At 43.2% G+C, this 20,302-nt stretch overlaps 1 protein-coding gene across 12 annotated transcripts in view; it reads left to right on the top strand.

The window, feature by feature from the left end:
• The window catches only part of SPPL3 (signal peptide peptidase like 3), a 108,505-nt gene that overhangs the window by 49,331 nt on the left and 38,872 nt on the right, over nt 1-20,302 (top strand). For 3 of the 12 annotated variants that reach the window (XM_036354196.1, XM_036354194.1, XM_036354198.1), the window contains exons 2-4: nt 15,134-15,277; nt 16,193-16,272; nt 18,890-18,967. Coding sequence is in view for 6 of the 12 variants with exons in the window: in XM_036354191.1 (XP_036210084.1) it covers nt 17,695-17,720; nt 18,890-18,967 (104 nt within the window). In the remaining 6 variants the exon portion in view is untranslated. Of the gene's footprint in view, nt 1-15,133; nt 15,278-16,192; nt 16,310-17,679; nt 17,721-18,889; nt 18,968-20,302 lie in introns of those variants that run through there. The other 9 variants (XM_036354197.1, XM_036354195.1, XM_036354199.1 and 6 more) reach the window with 4 other exon arrangements.

Raw genomic sequence — 20,302 nt, 5'->3', positions numbered from 1 at the left:
CAACCTGTGGGTCGCAAACAATGAAAATACATCCTGCATATCAGATATTTACATTACGATTCATAACAGTAGCTAAACGACAGTTATGAAGTAGCAACGAAAATAATTTTATGGTTGAGGGTCACCACAACATGAGGAACTGTATTAAAGGGTTGCGGCGTTAGGAAGGTTGAGAACCACTGCTTTGTAGCCACCAAGGAAAAATTGTCTTTTTTTTAGTGTGACTTAAAATTTTTGACATTAATCTTATGAATGTCTCACTTTTTGTCGAGATTAATTAGAAAATTTGTAAGTAAAATTACTCATGCCTTCTCATTCTTGTTTCAGTTTCTGTATATTTGTATTGGGTTTTCTTTTCCCCTCCTGAAGTCCTGGACTGTAATTATTTCATCTGAATTTTTTAGAGGAGTGAAACGAAAGACTTCAGTCATTGATTCTTTGTGTATATCTCTGGAAAAAAAACAACCACAAGGATATTAAATACTCATAATTACTAAGGACAGAAGAGTCCTCTCTAGACAGATAAGTGTCTGCTTTTGGAGATATCTAGCACCGAATGCTTCAGAGCTCTGGGCTCAAACTGTCTGGATACGATCCACTCTGTCACCTCCTAGCTTTGTGACATTGAACAAGTCATTGAACACCTCTGCTCATCAATTTCATCATTTTAGAGATGATAAAAGGGTGTAATGAGAATTAAATAATGAAATTAAAGTACCGTATAATGAATACTTGGCACATAATAAATGCTTAACAAATATTGTTTGCTACTATTATGGTTGTTACTGTTTATATTTAGTTTCTGCATCAAGAGTTAGCGATCATGCTTTACCCAGTTTGTATTGGAAAAACGATTTAAAAATATTCCCCCCCCCCCTTTTTTTTTAAAGATTCCTTCTTTTAGAGCAAAGCTTCCTAAAGAGTGTGCTATGGGCCATAAAACCGTTAGGTGTGCTAAGAAAAAAGGGAGGAGGAGAAGTTTTGTGGCAAAATATATTCCGAGCTTTAGGAAGTTCTTTACAAAAACAAAACAAAACAAAGCAGTCAAGTTAATTTTGTTTAGCTCGGCATTTACCAGATCTGTTTGTCCATCGCTGCTTTTAGTCATGCAAATAAAATAAATTGCCTAAGAAATTTTTGTCCCATAGAATCTATTTTGGGAAACACTAAGAGGTGGTTTTTGTTTCTGGGTTTTTTTGTTTGTTTGTTTTGAGTGACATTGAAGTTTGCCAATGTGTATGGAGAGTAGGTGTGCCGTTCCCTCATGTTCTTGTAGCGTCTCATTCAGGTAAAGTCCATTTGAATCAGTGGGGGCAATAAAGTGAAACAGAACATGAGCTTGGAAGTGTCCCAGTGAAGGAAGTTGGAGGATGAAGTAGCCCAGTGGGAGCACATAGCCCAGTGGAAGGCACAGAAGAGTTTAACCTCAGCAGGAGTTAGCATTTCTCCTCCCACCTCCGGCTGCAGGCAGCCCTAAGCCACTGCAGTCACTCCGCATAGCTTTGGGTCTCTGTGGGGAATGGGGCCCTGGGGCTGACCGTGGTTTGTCTGCTGGAAAATGACAAATGTCTGCAGCCAGCCCTCGATCATTTTCACTAATAGAGGGAAACCTTTACTTGGAAGATCCAAAGTGGCAGCTATTGAGAGCAAACGAAGAACTTCAGAGCTTCTTATCCAGACTGTCTGGATTTAAATCCAGGCTCTATCACTCACTAACTTTGTCAAGTTAAACAAGGTATTTCACCTCCCTATCCCGTGGTTTTCTTACATATAAATTAGGGATAATAAAAGTTAACTACTTCCTGGTAGTAATGAAGTTAAAATAACAAAATTATCAGAATAAGCCAAATCTTTAGTAAATGTTATTACCCCTATAGAGCTATTAAAATAATTTTCCTTATTCTTCTCATTTCATCGTTCCCTAGCTGAAGAATTTATAACAGTAAACTTATGTTATTAACACTCTATTTACCAGATAACTTCATTGAGAGCTTAACTCTGTGAAAAGATGGTATTATCACCCTCATTTTACAAATAGAAGACTAGAAAGGTTAAGTGACTTACACCAGGTCACAGTTGGCAAAGAGAATCGGGTTTTGAACCCAGTACATCTGACTGCAGAACTTGTCTTCTTAACTGTACTATACCACCTCTCAAGGCACTCCACATGTTTCATTAACCTGGTTCTCTTTATTTTATTAGGTGTTTATCCTCCTTAAGTCAAGCTAATTTGGTGCATTTTCATCTTATTACTGAAAGGTTTGGAGTGTGCCTGGGTCGCGCACCTATGACATGAGGCCATAATGTATCAAAAGAGATTTTATTCCAGGCACCTGGGTGCAGGTGGGCTGAGACCAAGAAAGGCATCAGCGAAGAGAGCAGGGAAAGAGAGGTTTTTATTAACTTTTGTTGTCTGCAAGCCAGTCTGCTGACGTAAGCGTAAGGGTCCGGTCTGTCCTTGGTTCCTCCCATGCCAGGTGTCTTCTGGTTATCTGAGCTGTGCTGTGCTCAAGGCTACAAGCTTTCTGCAAGATATCTGCTAAGCACAACAAGTCTTTCTCTGCCCCATTTTATTCTCTTTAACCCTTTCAATTACCAGTATATATGCCATCTCTTCTGCTTAAAAATCGCCCTTTCTTCAGCCAGTCTTCTGGGAAACCTTCCACAGCTCACCTCACCCAACTCTTGATACCTTTCTTTGGCATCTTGACCTGGCTGATTTCCATAGCACTTAGACACTCATTATTCTTTGAAGGGAATTCAAGTGTCCCTTTTTATATATTCACTCAATATAAAGAAACTCTAACATACATTTTATAAAAGTAGGTAATTAATTTATCTTACGAAACCAAGCTTTGAATTTACGGAAATTTCAGCTTGAGATACTTATAAACTCACTCTTTTCTTTGAACCTGTTGTACCTTCTTCACTTCACTTGAATAGCTACCTCAGCGTGCCTGCTGTTTTATGGATGAGATTGAGACTTTCTAGCTGCACGAGTACGTTTATCAAACCTCATCTCTACTTCAGCCCATTATGTTTTATCTGACCTTTCTGGGCTCAGTAGAAAAGGTGTTATTTCCCCTTCTTTCTTGTTTTCTCTAAAATTATGCCCACATAATCATTTCCCTCCTCTGGTTATCCTTAATCTTCTAACAACTTCTATTTTTCTTGTATTACAAGTGGCATAGGTTTTCTCTAACTTTAAAAAATCGAAATATAGTCACCTGTTTATTTTCTGCATTGCTATTCAGTTTCGTTTCTGTCTTCTAGTGCTAGACTTCCTTAGGCAGTGATGGGAACTCTCTACTTCCACTTTCCCTCTACTCACCATTCTACTGAAACTGCTCTAGGAATCACAGTAATCTCTCCTGACCAAATGGCCTGCTCTCAATCCTCATACTCTTCTGCTTATGTTGAGAGGTAATACGGTATAATGGTTAGAAGCATTAGAAGCATATGTACTCGGCATTTAACACTTCTTTGTTGCATCCCCAAATGACCTTTTTCCCTCAGCGCTAAGCTCTCCCTGTAGTAACTCCAATTTCCAATGTTCCAACTGTTCAGGAAAAATGAAACTCAAGATTGAAAGCTGAGTGTGGAAACCTTTTTTTTTTTACTGTCAAAAGAGTGAAGTCAGTCCAGCATAGAGGCTTGGTGCTGGGAGGTGAGATTTGGAGGAAGGGGAAGTGGGATAGGGTTTTTAAAGTCAAGTCAGTAGAGCATCTCAGTTCATTTTTCGGAAGGTGCGTGTCGATGTGGCTGATGGCTGGTGCTCTGGGGCTTGTTGATTGGGTAAGCATCGGGCTATGTGGAGGTGGCCTGGGCCCTGAGGTTCTGCCGGGGAATGAGACTTTCAGCTGGCTCTGCTGCGTACACGAGGGCCCTGAACTGGGGTTCTGTGCTCTTAGGTGCCCGCCATGTTACCAGGCTCGATGGTCAGGTCAGTATTTGTGCTACTCACAGAAATTCGTTTTGTTTTGTTAATCCTTACCCGAGAATCCCCCCCCTCCCAATTGTTTTATTAGAGAGTGGCAGGGAGGGAGGGGGGGAGAGAGAGAGAGAGAGAGAGAGAACGAACGAACGTGGATGTGAGAGACACATCATTTGTTTGCTCCTGACTCGGGTTGAGGATCAAACCTGCAACCCAGGTACAGGCTGACATTCTAACCACTGAGCCATGCTGGCCAGGACTAAGTCTCATCTACACTAATAAAAGAGAAACCTGGTAATTGGCGTACGACCGCTACCCTTCCCATTGGCTAATCAGGGCAATATGCAAATTAACTGTCAGCCAAGATGGCGGCCGACAGCCAGGCAGCTTGAAACTAACATGAGGCTTGCTTGCCTCAGTGACGGAGGACTCCAACGTTCCCCGCCGGCCGCTGTGGGCCTCTGAGCCTGCAGTTTCAAACATTGTAACAAATATAGAAGCTAAACAAAACCCCAAAAACCAGCTTTCAGCCGGCTGGGATCTCAGAGCTGGAGTTGATACAGAGTTTCGAGAACCGAAACAAACCAGATACCTGCTTTCAGGAGCAGAGGTCTAAGAGCTGGAGCCTCAGAGCTAAAGCTGGCCCAGAATAAAAAAAGAAAAGAAAAAAAGGAGCAGTTGGGAGCTTCAGTCCCAGCTTGAAAACAGCCCTCAGCCCCTCACCCAGACTGGCCAGGCACCCCAGTGGGGACCCCCATTCTGAAGGGTGTGTGACCAGCTGCAAACAGCCATCATCCCCTCACCCAGGCTGGCCAGGCACCCCAGTGGGGACCCCCACCCTGATCCGGGACAGCCTTCAGGGCAAACCAGCTGGCCCCCACCCATGCAACAGGCCTCTATTCTATATAGTAAAAGGGTAATATGCCTCCCAGTACTGGGATCAGCGGAGCTGAGAGGCCTCCCGGCACCGGGATCAGTGTGACGGGGCAGCGCCCAAACCCCCTGATTGCCCTGCGGCTCTGTGTGTGACAGGGGGCAGGGCCACAACCTCCCCATCGGCCCTGCTCTGTTCATGACAGGTGAAGGCACCCCAACCCCCTGATCAGCCCTGCTCTGTGGGTGATAGAGGGCGGCGCCCTAACCCCCTGATCTGCCCTGCTCTGTGTGTGACGGGGCGGTGTGCCAACTCCCCTATTGGCCCTACTCTGTGAGTGACAGGGGGGAGCTCCTCAACCCCCTGATGGGCCCTGCTCTGTGCGTGCAGGGGGGGGGGGGGGCTCCCCAACCCCCAGATCGGCCCTGCTCTGTGTGTGACAGGGGGTGGTGCCACAACCTCCCCATCGACCCTGCCTTGAGTGTGACAGGGGGCGGTGCCCCAACCCCCCAATCGGCCCTACCCTGAGTGTGACTGAGGGTGGCATCGCAACCTCCCAATCCGCCCTGCTCTGTGCATGACAGGGGGCGGCGCCCCAACTCCCCAATTGGCCCTGCTCTGAGCCCAACCAGGGGCTGCACCTAGGGATTGGGCCTGCCCTCTGCCACCTGGGAACAGGCCTAAGCCAGCAGGTCGTTATCTCCCAAGGGGTCCCACACTGCGGGAGGGCACAGGCTGGGCTGAGGGACCCCCCCTTCCCCCGAGTGCACAAATTTTTGTGCACCGGGCCTCTAGTTAATAATAATATATATATATATTTTATTGATTTCAGAGAGGAAGGGGGGTGAGAGAGAGAGAGAAAGAGACATCAGTGATGAGAGAGAATCATTGATTGGCCGCCTCCTGCGCGCGCGAGCTTGCACACACACACATACCCCTACCACCCCTTCCTTCCTCCCGGGTATCGAACCTGCAACCTGGGCATATGTGACCACCTGGTTCATATGTCGACCCTCAACCACTGAGCATCACCAACCAGGCAATGCACGTGCTTTTGACATTGCAGTATGAGGACTTACGTGCGAGAGTCATTCATAGGGAAGAGTTGAAGCATATTGCCATGGAAGCCTGTACTGTGGTGTTTCCTTTCTGTTTTACCAAAGCTCCTTTCAATTCTTTCTTGTCTACCCTAGGCCCATGGGCGGCAAACCGCAGCTCGCGAGCCACATGCGGCTCTTTGGCCCCTTGAGTGTGGCTCTTCCACAAAATACCACGTGCGGGCACGCACGTACAGTGCAATTGAAACTTCGTGGCCCATGCACAGAAGTCGGTATTTTGTGGAAGAGCTGGTATTTTGTGGAAGAGCCACACTCAAGGGGCCAAAGAGCCGCATGTGGCTTGCGAGCTGCAGTTTGCCGGCTACTGCCCTAGGCAGTAACGTGTCTGAAAACAAAGTGACTCCTTATATCCCCTTTGCTGCCTTGGAGACTAATACCTCCTTTCATAGGAATTTGCTTAATCATCGGATTTAGTATCTCTGATGGAAGTCCAATGTAAAATATTAACATATGGTGCATCTCATATATGTTCTTTCCGTAAAGCATTTGTTGTTAATGGAGGGATATGAAGAATGAAGATTCTTCCTTTCTAATCCAAACATATTTTGATATTGAAATCTACTTCATCTTCATGGTGTGACTCAGAGATGCTCATGATTCATGACTATGGCTAGTCTGTACACACACACAAACCCCTTTGTGCAAAATAAGAAATTGTGTCTCCCTGGCCAGGTGGGCTCAGGCTCATAAATCACCTTTGTGAAAGAAAAAGATGTCCTCCCACCAGGTGGATGCATCCACTCACTAGGATACAAACCTTTTCTGCATAGGGCCACATAGTAAATATTTTGGCCTCTGTGAGCCATATGTGGTCTCTGTGACAGCTACTCACCTCTGCCATTGAAGCACTACAGCAGCCATAGACAGTACCTGAATGAATGAGCTTGGCTGTGTTCATTGGAATCCAGCAGGCCATAGTTTGCCCACTCCTGGTATGCAGCAACACGTAACACTTCCATAGCACTTTATTTCTTTATTAAGACATTACATTCTGCCACCTTGTATGATGTGTCTTTCTTAGATTATAATCTTAAGTGACTGTCTCATTCACTTTTTGTATCTTGCACATAAAGATGAAATTTAGTTTATTGTTAAAATTTTACTTAATAACATTCCATTTCTAAGCTTACACATTTGTTTTTTCCCCTTAAATTATGAAAGAGAAATATTGTGGACATTATATAATAGCACATATTTTAAATAAAAATTCCTATTTCAACGTATTTCACCATGAAGGGAAAAATTGTAGCATTTCTTAGACCTGGAATACGTCATTTCCTGTATATTATATTTGAGGCTCAAAGTCTTGCATAGCAAAAAAGTTATAACTACCTCTTGGTGTTTGTGATGGGATAGAACTGCATGTGAGAAAATGCTAGCCATTTGTATAGCCAGGGCTTATAGGTAAAAGTATAAAAGACAGCAGTTCTCAAAAGTGTGGCCTGTGGATTCCTGGGGGTTCCTCATATTCTTTCAGTGGGTCATGGTCAAATTATTTTCATAATGCTACTGAAGTTATTTGTCTTTTTCATTTTGACACTTTCTTCTTAAGGTGAAAAGCAGTGTTGAGTAAAACCATACTATGCTGTACCATGAATCAAGGCAGTGGCACCAGACTGTACTAGTAATCATTGTATTCTTTACCACCATCCACACACAGTTTTCTGTGTGTGTGTGTGTTTGAAGGTGGTTTCACTTAGGGCAAAGCAGTGAAAATACTAGCACGTTTATTAAATCTCAACCTTTGAGCACAGTTTTTTATGGTAAAACGGAAAGTTCTCTTTAAAGCTTTCTCCTGCTAAAGTACCATTGGTTTTCTTGAGAAAATCACTTGTGCAGTCATTTGAGATGCTAGTTGCACTAGCTACTTTTTTCTTGGAATACCATTTTTACTTGAAGAATAACTAGTGGAGAAACTATAGAGTTATTCACACTTGACAGTTTCTCAGAAATGAATAAAGTGAGCCCATCACTTCAATGCAAAAAAACTGTTTTTGCCAATGATAAACTTTGAGCTTTTAAGTGAAAATTAGATTTTGGGAACATTTGGATTTATTATAAGCATCAGAAATGATATTAAGTGGGGTTTTTTCAGATATTGTATAATGAAATATGACAACATCTGGAATAGCTGCATAACTCAGTGAACTAGTATCTTCCAATTGAACAGTGTGTGAGTTCACAAAATCATCCATAGGTACCCATTCCAAGTACAGCACAGCGTATTGAATTTAAATGTAATACAGTTTTTTAAAATCACTGATATGGTTTCAGATTCCATAATACAATTTAACCTTTAAAAAATTAACCACTTGTTGAATTTTAGTGGAGTATCAAAGAATATCCTCAGTTATCTGAAATGGTTACTAAAATGCCCCTCCCTTTTCCAACTGCCCATTCGTGTAAGGCTGATTCCCCACCCCTGTCCCAACCAGAGTTCAGCCAAAACAACATATGGCAACAGATTGGATGCAGAAGCAGATGTGAGAATCAGACTATCTTCTATTTAAGACAGATGTTAGAGATGTTTGCAAAAAATGTAAAGGAACACTCCTTATCTCAGAGTATTTCTGTTATTTCTTTGGAAAATAGTTACTTTCCTTTAAAATTTTTTTTTATGTTCACAGGCAATGGTTTTATTATGTTCTAATGAATTTGTGAATACTTTTATTTCAAACTAGAGGCCCGGTGCACGAAATTTGTGCATTGAGGGCGGTGGTGGGGGGGGGGGTTCCCCCTCAGCCTGGCCTGCACCCTCTCGCAGTCCAGGAGCCCTCGGGGGATATCCCGGAGGTGGGAGCGCTACTGCGCTTGCCAGCCGTGAACCCAGCTCAGGGCTTCTGGCTGAATGGCGCACCCCCTGTGGGAGCGCACTGACCACCAGGAAGCAGCCCCTGGTGGTCAGTGCATGTCATAGTGACTGGTTGTTCTGCTGTTCAGTTGATTTGCATGTTAGCCTTTTATTATATAGGATGTAATAAATATATTTCTAACCCAAAAGAACAAAAGCTTTTAGGGGGTCTTCTATTTTAAGGGTGTAAATGGTCTCAAGACCAAACATTTTGCAAAGTGCTGGTCTAGGGCAGTATCTGTGCAGAGTTGGAATAGTAGTTGCTTGGCCTGTGGGGTGGACAAGAATGCTTTCATTGTATAGCTGGAAGGCTGACACATAGAACGTTACAGAACAGTACTCTCTCTGTTTCAGTTTGGCATGATTTTTAACAGGATATGTGTTGCTGGTATAGCAGCTAGAAATAGATACTTAGTTTTAGAGCATTTACTAAAATCCAGCATGGTTCTAAAAGTCTTCGGGTGTAGAATATAATTTTATATATGTGAGAAATTTCTGGTAGCTCTTTGTGTCTGTTCTATTAAGGGTTGGGGGAATGTAAAGACTTAGTGGTTTTTGTAATGACCACATAAAACTTTCCAGCTGAACAGCTGACCTGTACTAATACATCACTTAGCAAAGTGTTCATGTCTGTGTTAGTACATTTGGCTAACCTGATTTTGGCATGTCTAAATGCATGTCTTTAGTTTCTTCTTGCATTTTAGTAAGAATTCCTTTATTTCAGAGTGTAGTGTCGTTCCTGTTTTTGTTGTGCATTTGGAGTGTCTGGAAACAAACCTCAGTAGGAGAGCCTGAGAGAAGACATACTGTTGTTGATGCTTTGTGTAGGTAGGGAGAGGCTGTGAAATAAAGATTGCTGGGCTTTGATTTTCTAAAATTGGCCAGACTATCCACCCTTTTTTGTGGGAATACCTTTCCCTTCCTGCTTACCTTCTTCTAGTGTTACCCTAGAGCCCAGACCTATTTCCTGTAGTAAAATGCTAGGATCTCTGTTTACTTCTGAAGTGCTGATGAATCTTCAATTTTTTTGTCTGGGCAAAGAGAAGAAGAGAGAGAGGTAGAGGCAAGGACCTCTTCCTCACTATCATCATTAGCAATGAAAACCTTTAGACATTTTTAAAATAGCTGTATGCTTGTTTTTATGGGCTTGTGGAGTAGTTAAAAAGTGAGCCTACTTCAGGAGACCAAGGGTATAAACAAATATAGGACAAACCAGTTTATTTGGTAAAGAAAAAAAGAGCTAATGGGTTGGACCCTAAGACTGGCCACATTTCAAAAAAAGTTACCCAAGAGAAAAATTTTCTCGGGGTTGATTAAACCAACCAGAGACTCTAACCATATAATGGCTTAGCTTTATCTGTCTCTGCTGGTATAATGTAGGTTTTACATAAGTCACTTTTAAGTCTGTAAATATTGGGTGATTAAAAGAAGAAAATTAATTACTGTTTTCAGTAGCCTGGGAACAGTATCGTCTTTGTCAGTGCTAATGACATGCCAGTGATCAGCCAAATGAAAGACAGTTATCTGTGAAAGGATATTTCTGGCAATATCTTTATTTTTGGAAGAAAAACACAATGCAAAAAACTAGAATCTTGAAGATAAAAGCTAGTTGGGCGTCCATGTTCTTTTAGGCCAGTGATGGGGAACCTTTTGAGCTCGGTGTGTCAGCATTTTGAAAAACCCTAACTTAACTCTGGTGCCGTGCCACATATAGAAATTTTTTGATATTTGCAACCATAGTAAAACAAAGACTTATATTTTTGATATTTATTTTATATATTTAAATGCCATTTAACAAAGAAAAATCAACCAAAAAAATGAGTTCACATGTTACCTCTGACACGCGTGTCATAGGTTCGCCATCACTGATCTAGGCCAACAGAGGATTTTCTAGAGACTAGAAAGATAGCAAGACTTGCCCTGGGAAGATCAACTGCCTAGTCCTATCTAATAAAAGAGAAACATGGTAATTGGCGTACGACCGCTACCCTTCCCATTGGCTAATCAGGGTGATATGCAAATTAATTGCCAGCCAAGATGGCGGCCGGCAGCCAGGCAGCTTGAAACTAACATGAGGCTTGTTTGCTTCAGTGACGGAGGACTCCAGTTCCCCGCCTGCCGCTGCAGGCCTCTGAGCTGGCAGTTTGAAACATAGTTACAAAAATAGAAGCTAAACAAAACCCCAAAAACCAGCTTTCAGCTAGCCGGATCTCAGACCTGGAGTTGATACAGAGTTTCAATTGTAGAACCTAAACAAACCAGATACCTGCTTTCAGGAGTGGAGGCCTAAGAGCTGGAGCCTCAGAGCTAAAGCTGGCTCAGAATAAAAAAGAAAAAAGAAAAAAAGGAGCAGTTGGGAGCTTCAGTCCCAGCCTGAAAACAGCCATCAGCCCCTCACCCAGACTGGCCAGGCACCCCAGTGGGGACCCCCATTCTGAAGGGTGTGTGACCAGCTGCAAACAGCCATCATCCCCTCATCCAGGCTGGCCAGGCACCCCAGTGGGGACCCCACCCTGATCCGGGACACCCTTCAGGGCAAACCAGCCGGCCCCCACCCATGCAACAGGCCTCTATTCTATATAGTAAAAGGGTAATATGCCTCCCAGCACCGGGATCAGCGGAGCCCCGAGTTCTCCTGGCACCGGGATCAGCATGACAGGGGGCAGCGCCCAAACCCCCTGATTGCCCTGTGGCTCTGTGTGTGACAGGGGGCGGGGCCACAACCTCCCTATCCGCCCTGCTCTGTTCCTGACAGGGGAAGGCCCCCCAACCCCCTGATCGGCCCTGCTCTGTGCCTGACAGGAGGGAGCTCCCCAACCTCCTGATCGCCCTGCGGCTCTGTGTGTGACAGGGTGCGGCGCCCCAACCCCCCCACCCCATGGGCCCTGCTCTGTGTGTGACGAGTTAGAGCCATAATCTCCCCATCGGCCCTGCCCTGAGTGTGACAGTGGCAGCACCCCAACCCCCTGATCGGCCCTGCTCTGTGGGTGATAGAGGGCGGCGCCCCAACCCCCTGATCCGCCCTGCTCTGTGCGTGACAGGGGGGAGCTCCCCAACCGCCTGATGGGCCCTGCTCTGTGCATGATAGGGGGGAGCTCCTCAACCTCCTGATGGGCCCTGCTCTGTGCGTGACAGGGGGGAGCTCCCCAACCCCCTGATTGGCCCTGCTCTGTGTGTGACAGGGGGTGGCGCCGCAACCTCCCCATCGACCCTGCCTTGAGTGTGACGGGGCGGTGCCCCAACCCCCCAATCGGCCCTACCTTGAGCGTGACTGAGGGTGGCATCGCAACCTCCCAATCCGCCCTGCTCTGTTCATGACAGGGGGCGGCACCCCAACTCCCCAATCGGCCCTGCTCTGAGCCCGACCAGGGGCTGCACCTAGGGATTGGGCCTGCCCTCTGCCACCCGGGAGCAGGCCTAAGCCAGCAGGTCGTTATCTCCCGAGGGGTCCCAGACTACGAGAGGGCACAGGCCGGGCTGAGGGACCCCCCTCCCCCCGAGTGCACAAATTTTTGTGCACCAGGCCTCTAGTTATAGTATAATTAAAGATAGAACCAAAGCCCTGGCTGTTGTGGCTCAGTTGGTTGGGCATTAACTAGTGCACTGAAAGGTTGTGGGTTCAATTCCTGGTCAGGGCACAAGCCCAAGTTTTGGGCTCGTTTTCCTCTTCCTCTTGCCTTGAAGCTCTTTCTCTCTAAAAATGAATAAAAAATATTGAAAAGAGAAATAAGAAAAGATAAGAATCAGAGCCTCCTAACTCCATTTATCATCCAGGTTGGGGCAGATGATGAAGTCATTTTGGGAGACTCTGGAATTAGGCTTTCTATGTTCAGAACTGTACCTCGCTCCTCATCTCAAAAATGGTGATAATCACACAGTCCACAAATCCCCAAACCAACAACTCTGCAAACTCAGTGTTCCTGTCATTCATTTGGAAGCAAATGTGACATAAACTGATATGAGGCTATTTATAATCTTTGTTTATCTTCCTTAGTGGGACTATTCATATGTTTCACTGCAGAAATACTATTATTTGATTATAAAGTACCACTCCAGGCCACAATAGGGGTATTTTCTTTGTAAAATCCAAAAAATTCTGAAACATCTATGTGCCATGCCAGCACAGCCAAGGGTGAACCTGAAGAGGGGCGGAGGATTGAAGAAAAGACAGACGAGAGAATACAGCTGGGGCTTGGTGGATCGCCCGTGCCTGGATGAGGACACAGAAGACCCAGCCTGCAGGCCGATGCTTTATTTTATAGTCTGATTAAAACAAGGGTAGATGAACATGTATACAAATGTTCTTGTTTTGGCAACACTTGCTGCACCTCCCACAGCCCATTAGCTACTTGGGAAGGAATTAGGGGGGGCTACAAGTAAAAGGGCACTAGAAATGTTCCTATCTTCACTAAATCTTTTGTTGTTGTGAATCCTCACCCAAAGATGTTTTCCCATTGATTTTTAGAGAGAGTGGAAGGGAGAGGGAGTGACACAGAGAGAGACATTGGTGTGAGAGAGACACATAATTGGTTGCCTCCCGCATGTGCCCTGACCAGGGCCTGGGATTGAGCCTGCAACCTAGGTACGCGCCCTTGACCAGAATTGAACCTGGGACCCTTCAGTCCAAGGGCCGACACTCTATCCACTGAGCCAAATCAGGTAGGACCTAAGTCTTAAATTGACTAAAAAGAGAGGCATGAACAAAGGCATCCATTTGTTTCTATTGAGTTTAGGAACCACAGTCTACCCTCCTAATTCAGAAGGGTGAGTTAGATGAAAAAGTGAGAAACATTGGAAGATAGGCTATTAATACAGACTTGAGAATTGCTAGACATTGTTGATGTGGTTAAAAGTTGTGTTCATTGAACCTAGAATATTTCTCTTTATTAAAAAGAAAAAAGAGTGTATTCTATATTGTTAAGTTTTTCATGTCTTAATTTTATAGCAAAAGGCCAGCAACGTAAAGCAGTAGAAAAGAATAGCTCCTGATACACGTTGAGCTTAAAAAAGTGCAAGTTATAGAAGAACAGGTGTGCTTTGTTTTTGTAGTGTGCATGCATTCTGTACACACAGTTTATATGGAAGGATGCATATACCAATTGTAAACAGTGTCTACAACCAGGGAATGGGCGTGCAGAGAGAGGAGGGAGGAGGCCCTTGTACTTCCGCTTTGTATATTTACTGATATTTGAATTTTTTTTTTTTACAATGAACAATTATTTTTGGAATTTTTTTAAAAGGAAAATTGATAGTATTTTAAAATCAAAATTAATTTTAATTCATGTTCTGTATTTTCTAAGAAGTAACTTTTTTTATACAAAAGCTTTTTTAAAAAAATGTTTTATTGATGTTTTTACAGTGAGGAAGGGAGAGGGATAAAGAGTTAGAAACATCGATGAGAGAGAAACATCAATCAGCTGCCTCCTCCATTTGGGGATGTGCCCTCAACCAAGGTACATGCCCTTGACTGGAATTGAACCTGGGACCCTTGAGTCCGCAGGCCGACGCTCTATCCACTGAGCCAAACCGGTTAGGGCTAAAAAAGCTTTTTATAAAACTTCTGTAAGGGTAGTTAGAATTGAAAACATATGAAATTTCAAATAATACCATGAAATAAGTTGTAACTTCTAATTATGTGCTAGTTGGCACAGTTTACATTAGGAGTCAATTTTGACCAGATTTTCTTGTGTAGATTTATTTGAAAAAGAAAACAAAACCAAAAAACTGTTTCGTCTAGAAACAGCCATTAAACATGAGAGTGTTTTTTTTTTTTTCTGAAACATGCGTTTAGTTTTGCAGTGGGCACCATGCTTACCGCCAGCCAGGATATAGAGACCTGACCTGGTGGCCCTTAAGCAGACTCTTCGTAAGGTGTTTGTACATGGGCAGCCCTCACCTTGAAAAACAGACTGAAGAAAGTCAGTGACTCTAAGATGGTCAGTCACAGACTAGAACACAGCACAGGACTGTGAAGTAGAAGGAGCTGGTTTCAAAAAATTCAGCTCAGACTTTCAGAAGTCTTAAGCGACGAGTGTCCAGGGTCTCCACTGATTTGAGAGATGTTGCATACGCAATAAACACTAGTATCAGACCTTAAGACACTGCTTCAGAATACAAAGGGTACCAAAAAGCCAAGTCATTCAAGTAAAACACCAGCAAAGTTCCTCAGGGGGAAAAAAGCTGCTTATATTTCTATAGCTCTGGAGTCTGGAAAAAAATTTTAATTGCTTTTCAAAATGCCTACTAGCCCTTAATCATAAGAATAGCTGCTCAGTCTTAAATTAATTTTTAATTACATCAGAAGATTAAATATTGCAAATGAAAACCATATTGAGATACCAATTTTCATCTGTCAGGTTGGTAAAAATTCAAAAGTTAGACAATGCTTACTGTTGAGAAGACAATGAAGAAAGAAAAGAAGAGAAAAGAGAAGAGAAGAAAAGTAGAAAAGAAGAAAAGAAAAAAGAAAAGAAAAGAGAAAAGACTCTTATCCATTACTGGTGAGAGTGCAAAATGATTTAACTTCTCTGGAGGGCAGTTGGGTAACATCTGTCAAAGTGCATTTCCTTTTCAATCCAGATCTCAGTTTTAGGAACTTTATTCTACACAGATATGTCATTTCATTGTGTGTGCAGTGCAGGTAAATTTACAAGTCTCTATTAATAAAGAATTGTTTGTAAAGGAATTCTTGGATACCACAATGCCCATTTAAAAGGGATTTGTTTTAAAAGGAAAGCGTAGTGTATCCACACAGCGGAATATAATGGGGATGTATAAAGAAAAATAAGAAAAAGTTCTCCACACATTGATACAGGAAGGTCTCTAGGCTATACTGTAAAAGACGGGTGGGGGAGTACAAAGCTGTGTATTTAAATATGTGTGTGGGGTTTTTTATTTTTTAGAGAGAGAGGAAAGGAGAAACATCTATCAGTTGCCTTCCATATGCACTCCAACTGGGGACTGAACCCACAACCTGAGCATGTGCCCTGACCAGGAATCGAATTTGCAACCTTTTGGTGCATGGGACAGTGCACAACCAACTGAGCCACACTGGCCAGGGCCAGAGCTGTGTATTTAATATTTTGCTATTTGTATAAGACATGGTGAGAATGCTCTAAAGAAACTAATAAAAGTGATTATTGCCCAGCCAGTGTGGCTCAGTGGTTGAGCATCATCCCATGAAGCAGGAGGTCATGGTTTGATTCCCAGTCAGGGCACATGCCTGGGTTTTGGGCTCAGGCCCCCGGAGGGGGCATATAGGAGGCAGCCAATTGATGATTCTCTCTCATCATTGATGTTTCTCTCTCACTCCCTTCTTCTCTGAAATCAATAAAAACTTTTTTTAAAGTGATTATCTAGAGATAATCCAGTCTGACCCTCATCACTTCACTAAGACTATTTTTATTTTTGCTAAGGTCACCAGTGACATACACATTAAATAAATCCAGTGGACACTGCAGTTTTCATCTTGACCTCTCAGCAGTCTTTGTCACAGGTGACCTCTCCTTCCTACTACAAACAATGAATGCTGAGTACGTACAGTATTCAGCTCTCCATATGAATTATTCATTTAATTCTTTAACAGCTCTTTAAAATAGGTTGTTGTCATCCCATTGTACAGATGAAGCTGGACCTTAGAGAGGTTAAGTAACTAGTTCCATCTTAGTAGGGGGTAGATCAAGGGTTTAAATTCAGACACCATCCAATCCTGCTGCCTCTTTGAAACTCTCTCATCCTGTGATCCTGGGTTTTCTTCCTCTTTCTCTGTTTCTCTTTGGATTTCTTTGCAGCTCCTTCTTGTGCCTGGTCTTCAGGTTTTGGAGGTTTCTTAGGGTTTTATCTTGGATCCTCTTCTCACTGCTGCTAGGCAGTCTTTCCACACCATGGCTTCAGTTACCACATAAAAGGTGAGGAGCTCCCAATATATATTTTATAGCTTAGAGCAGCTTCTGGTCTGTAGACCCAGATATCCAACCATCGCAACCATCTAAAACCTAATTTTTAACCTGCTCCTCCTATGCTGCCTTTTTTTGCTAAATGGTACAAGCCGTCCACCCGCGGCTCAGCAGAAACCTGGGAACCTTCCTCGTCCCGTTAACCATCACCAAGTCCTGTGTGTGTGTCTCTGTCATCTTCCCTAAGGAGAGCAGCCTCCGCAGTTCTACTCACACTTTCTCGTCGTGTCCTGCACTGTCTTCTCCCTTTCACAACATTTCCCATGATTATATTCACTTGCTTTGTGAACGTTTGGTTTTTTAATTCCTCAGCCTGAAATTTATTTTTTATTCCTTTAGAAAAGACATTCAGGGAGAAACCAAGACAGTCTTATTTGTTACTATATCCCCAGTGGCTAGCAGAGTGTCTGTTTGGCACAGAGGCATCATTAAATATTTGCTTAAATGAAAAAGAAACAGAAATTTATTTAGGAAAACCCCTAACAAAACAAGAATGGGTAGTGGGAGGGTGAACTCCTAGAGACAGACTTACAAACAAGGTTTCTGAGAGTCAAGCCATGGAAGGGAGCTAAGGAATTGGCCGTAGGATTGAGAGAAGTAGGGGAGTTGGGGGTGTGGAATTGCAGGACCCAAACTGTCATTACATGTGGGAGGTAAGATCAGGGGTGGCAACAATGCAACAAACTGCCCTAACCGGTTTGGCTCAGTGGATAGAACATAGGCCTATGGACCAAAAGGTCCTGGGTTCAAATCCAGTCTGGGGCACGTACTTCAATTGTAGGCTTCGCCCTGGTCAGGGCGTGTGGAGGAGGCAACCAGTCAATGTGTTTCTCTCACACCGATATTTCTCTCTGTCTTTCCCTTTCTCTTCCACTCTTTCTAAAAATCAATGGAAAAATATCCTTGGGTGAGGATTAAAAAAAGAATGCAACAGATTTCCAGCTTTGACAGCTGAGGGGATCATGTTACCATTCCTTGAGGGGACCAGGTATGAAAATAGGAAGAATGACTTTAGTTTTGGACCTGTTGACTTTGAAGAACTTCCCGTGGGACTCCGAAATGGAGAGAACCAGTAGGCAGTTATAAAAATGGAAATAGACCCCAGTGAGGCTGGGACGGCCCCGGTGAGGTCGAGACAGCCCCGGTGAGACCGAGACGGCCCCGGTGAGGTCGCGACGGCCCCGGTGAGGTCGCGACGGCCCCGGGGCCGCGACGGCCCGGTGAGGTACGGCACAGGTGAGGTCGGGATGGCCCCGGTGAGGTCGAAACGCCCCGGTGAGGTCGGGATGGCCCCAGTGAGGCTGAAATGGCCCCAGTGAGGCTGAAATGGCCCCAGTAAGGCTGAAACAGCCCTAGTGAGGTCGGGACGGCCCCAGTGAGGTTGAAACGGCCCCGGTGAGGTCGAGATGGCCCTGGTGAGGCCAAGACGGCCCCGGTGAGGTTGGGATGGCCCCAGTGAGGTTGGGAAGGCCCTGGTGAGATTGAAACAGACAATAAAGACCAATATAAACTGATGAACAAAAATAGATGCAGAGGCAGAGCAGCACTGAACACTGTCAAACTACAGTGGGAAGCCTGGGGAGGGTTTGGGGCGGGGGGGTTAAGAGATCAACCGAAGGACTTATATGCATGCATATAAGAATAACCAATGGACACAAGACACTGGGGGGTAGGGGAGGCCGGGGGAATGTCAAGGGGGGAAAAAGGAGACATATGTAATACTCTTTGTAATACTGTAAGAAATAAAAATTATTTTTAAAAAAATGGAAATAGAATTTAGGAGAGAGATACAGGCCTTACTTCATCACCAGTAAAATACTATTGGTAATTCAAGTGTAAACTGATAAAAGTTTACTCACTGAGACTTCATCGTTGGTACAGAATAGGTAGATATTATGGTAATTTTTAAATTAGGTGTGGATAAGATCTACTGTATGTCATACAGAAATGGAATTTTTACATTAATCTTCAATATCTTGAGAATATTAACTAATAGCTGTGAAAACTAGCATATCTCATTTTAATGATGTTATTTTGTTCATGCTAATTTATACCTTTTTATATTAAAGATGAAATAACAGCTTAGTGAGGTTTGTAGACTGTCAGTTGTGTGAGAACTTGCTGCCATGTGATTTAATTTTTTTCTCGTTTTTCTAGGGCCTATTCCCTGGTGGATTCCAGTCAAGTGTCTACATTTCTGATCTCCATTCTCCTGATAGTCTACGGTAGTTTCAGGTAAGGTGCTCTCACAGTGAGACTAACCTCAGTGGGAGGGGAGATTAGCACCAAAACTTACTGCTCTGTGAAGAGAAATATGACTGACAGGAATTGAGTTAGAACGGGATAATTCTGATATTTCTTCTTTAATTTGGCTGCTGTTAAAAGACTTCTTGGTTTTACTTATATGATTTTGGAATTTTAATGGAAACATGAATTGCTTAAATTCTGGTTCTGAGAATAATGACTCCCATAAACACACTTATTGAGAAGGTTAAGGAGAAAATCCTTGACAGTGATTTTAGAGTCTCAAAGGGAACAAAGTTTTTCTTAATATAGGTTGACAGAGGGTGAGCCATGTGAAATTGCCTATAGTCAACTTTTTTGACCTACACAAATAATTTATGGTTCAGCGTAATTATGGACATTAGTATTTACCAAGTATTTTCTCTGTTGACTTTGGGAATGCTGAGACTGGATCCTCTTGAAATTCCTATTCTAGAAGGCAGCCACAGGAATAGGAAGTTAGACATTTACTCTTCTTTATCACTATCCTTTCTTTTTTTTTTTTTAAATATATTTTATTGATTTTTTACAGAGAGGAAGGGAGAGAGATAGAGAGATAGAGAGATAGAAACATCGATGGGAGAGAAACATCGATCAGCCGCCTCCTGCACATCTCCCACTGGGGATGTGCCTGCAACCCAGGTACATGCCCTTGACCAGAATCGAACCTGGGACCCCTCAGTCCGCAGGCCGACGCTCTATCCACTGAGCCAAACCGGTTTCGGCCACTATCCTTTCTTGAAAGGAACTTAATATAACTCAAATAGTTTTGTGGCTGACACTCTTAACAATAAAGGTCACATAAGAAATTTTAAATTGAAAACTTGAAAGGGAGTGATGGTGATAAATGAAATAGGCATAAGAATTTTGAACTATTATATCTGGATTTTAATAGAACTTAGCAAAATCACAGGCTTTATCTCAACACTGCGTAGAACAAGTACAATACTGTTGGTAATTCCAGTATCAACTGATACATGTTTTAATCATTGAGACTTCTATTGAGAATCCTACATTCATAATGAGTCTTAGGAAGCATTAGTTAAGCCAGAGTAACTTAGGACCTTATCACATAATCTTGATATTTTTATATTGCTATCCTTTGTAGAAGTTTCTTATTTTTTCTCTTTGTGTATATGTCAGCATTTTCGAAGAAGGTAATTTTTAAAAAAATCTTTAGACCTACAACCCTAGTACTACAGTAAGTCTTTTTTTTTTTAAGTCTTTATTTAATGTCAGTAAGTTCTGTGACTTTAAGTGAAATGCCGTATAATGACGCCAGTTTTA

Source organism: Myotis myotis, unplaced genomic scaffold (assembly GCF_014108235.1).
Source record: "Myotis myotis isolate mMyoMyo1 unplaced genomic scaffold, mMyoMyo1.p scaffold_m19_p_20, whole genome shotgun sequence".
Classification (NCBI taxonomy): Eukaryota; Metazoa; Chordata; class Mammalia; order Chiroptera; family Vespertilionidae; genus Myotis; species Myotis myotis.
This window is presented reverse-complemented; position numbering and strand designations above follow the sequence as displayed.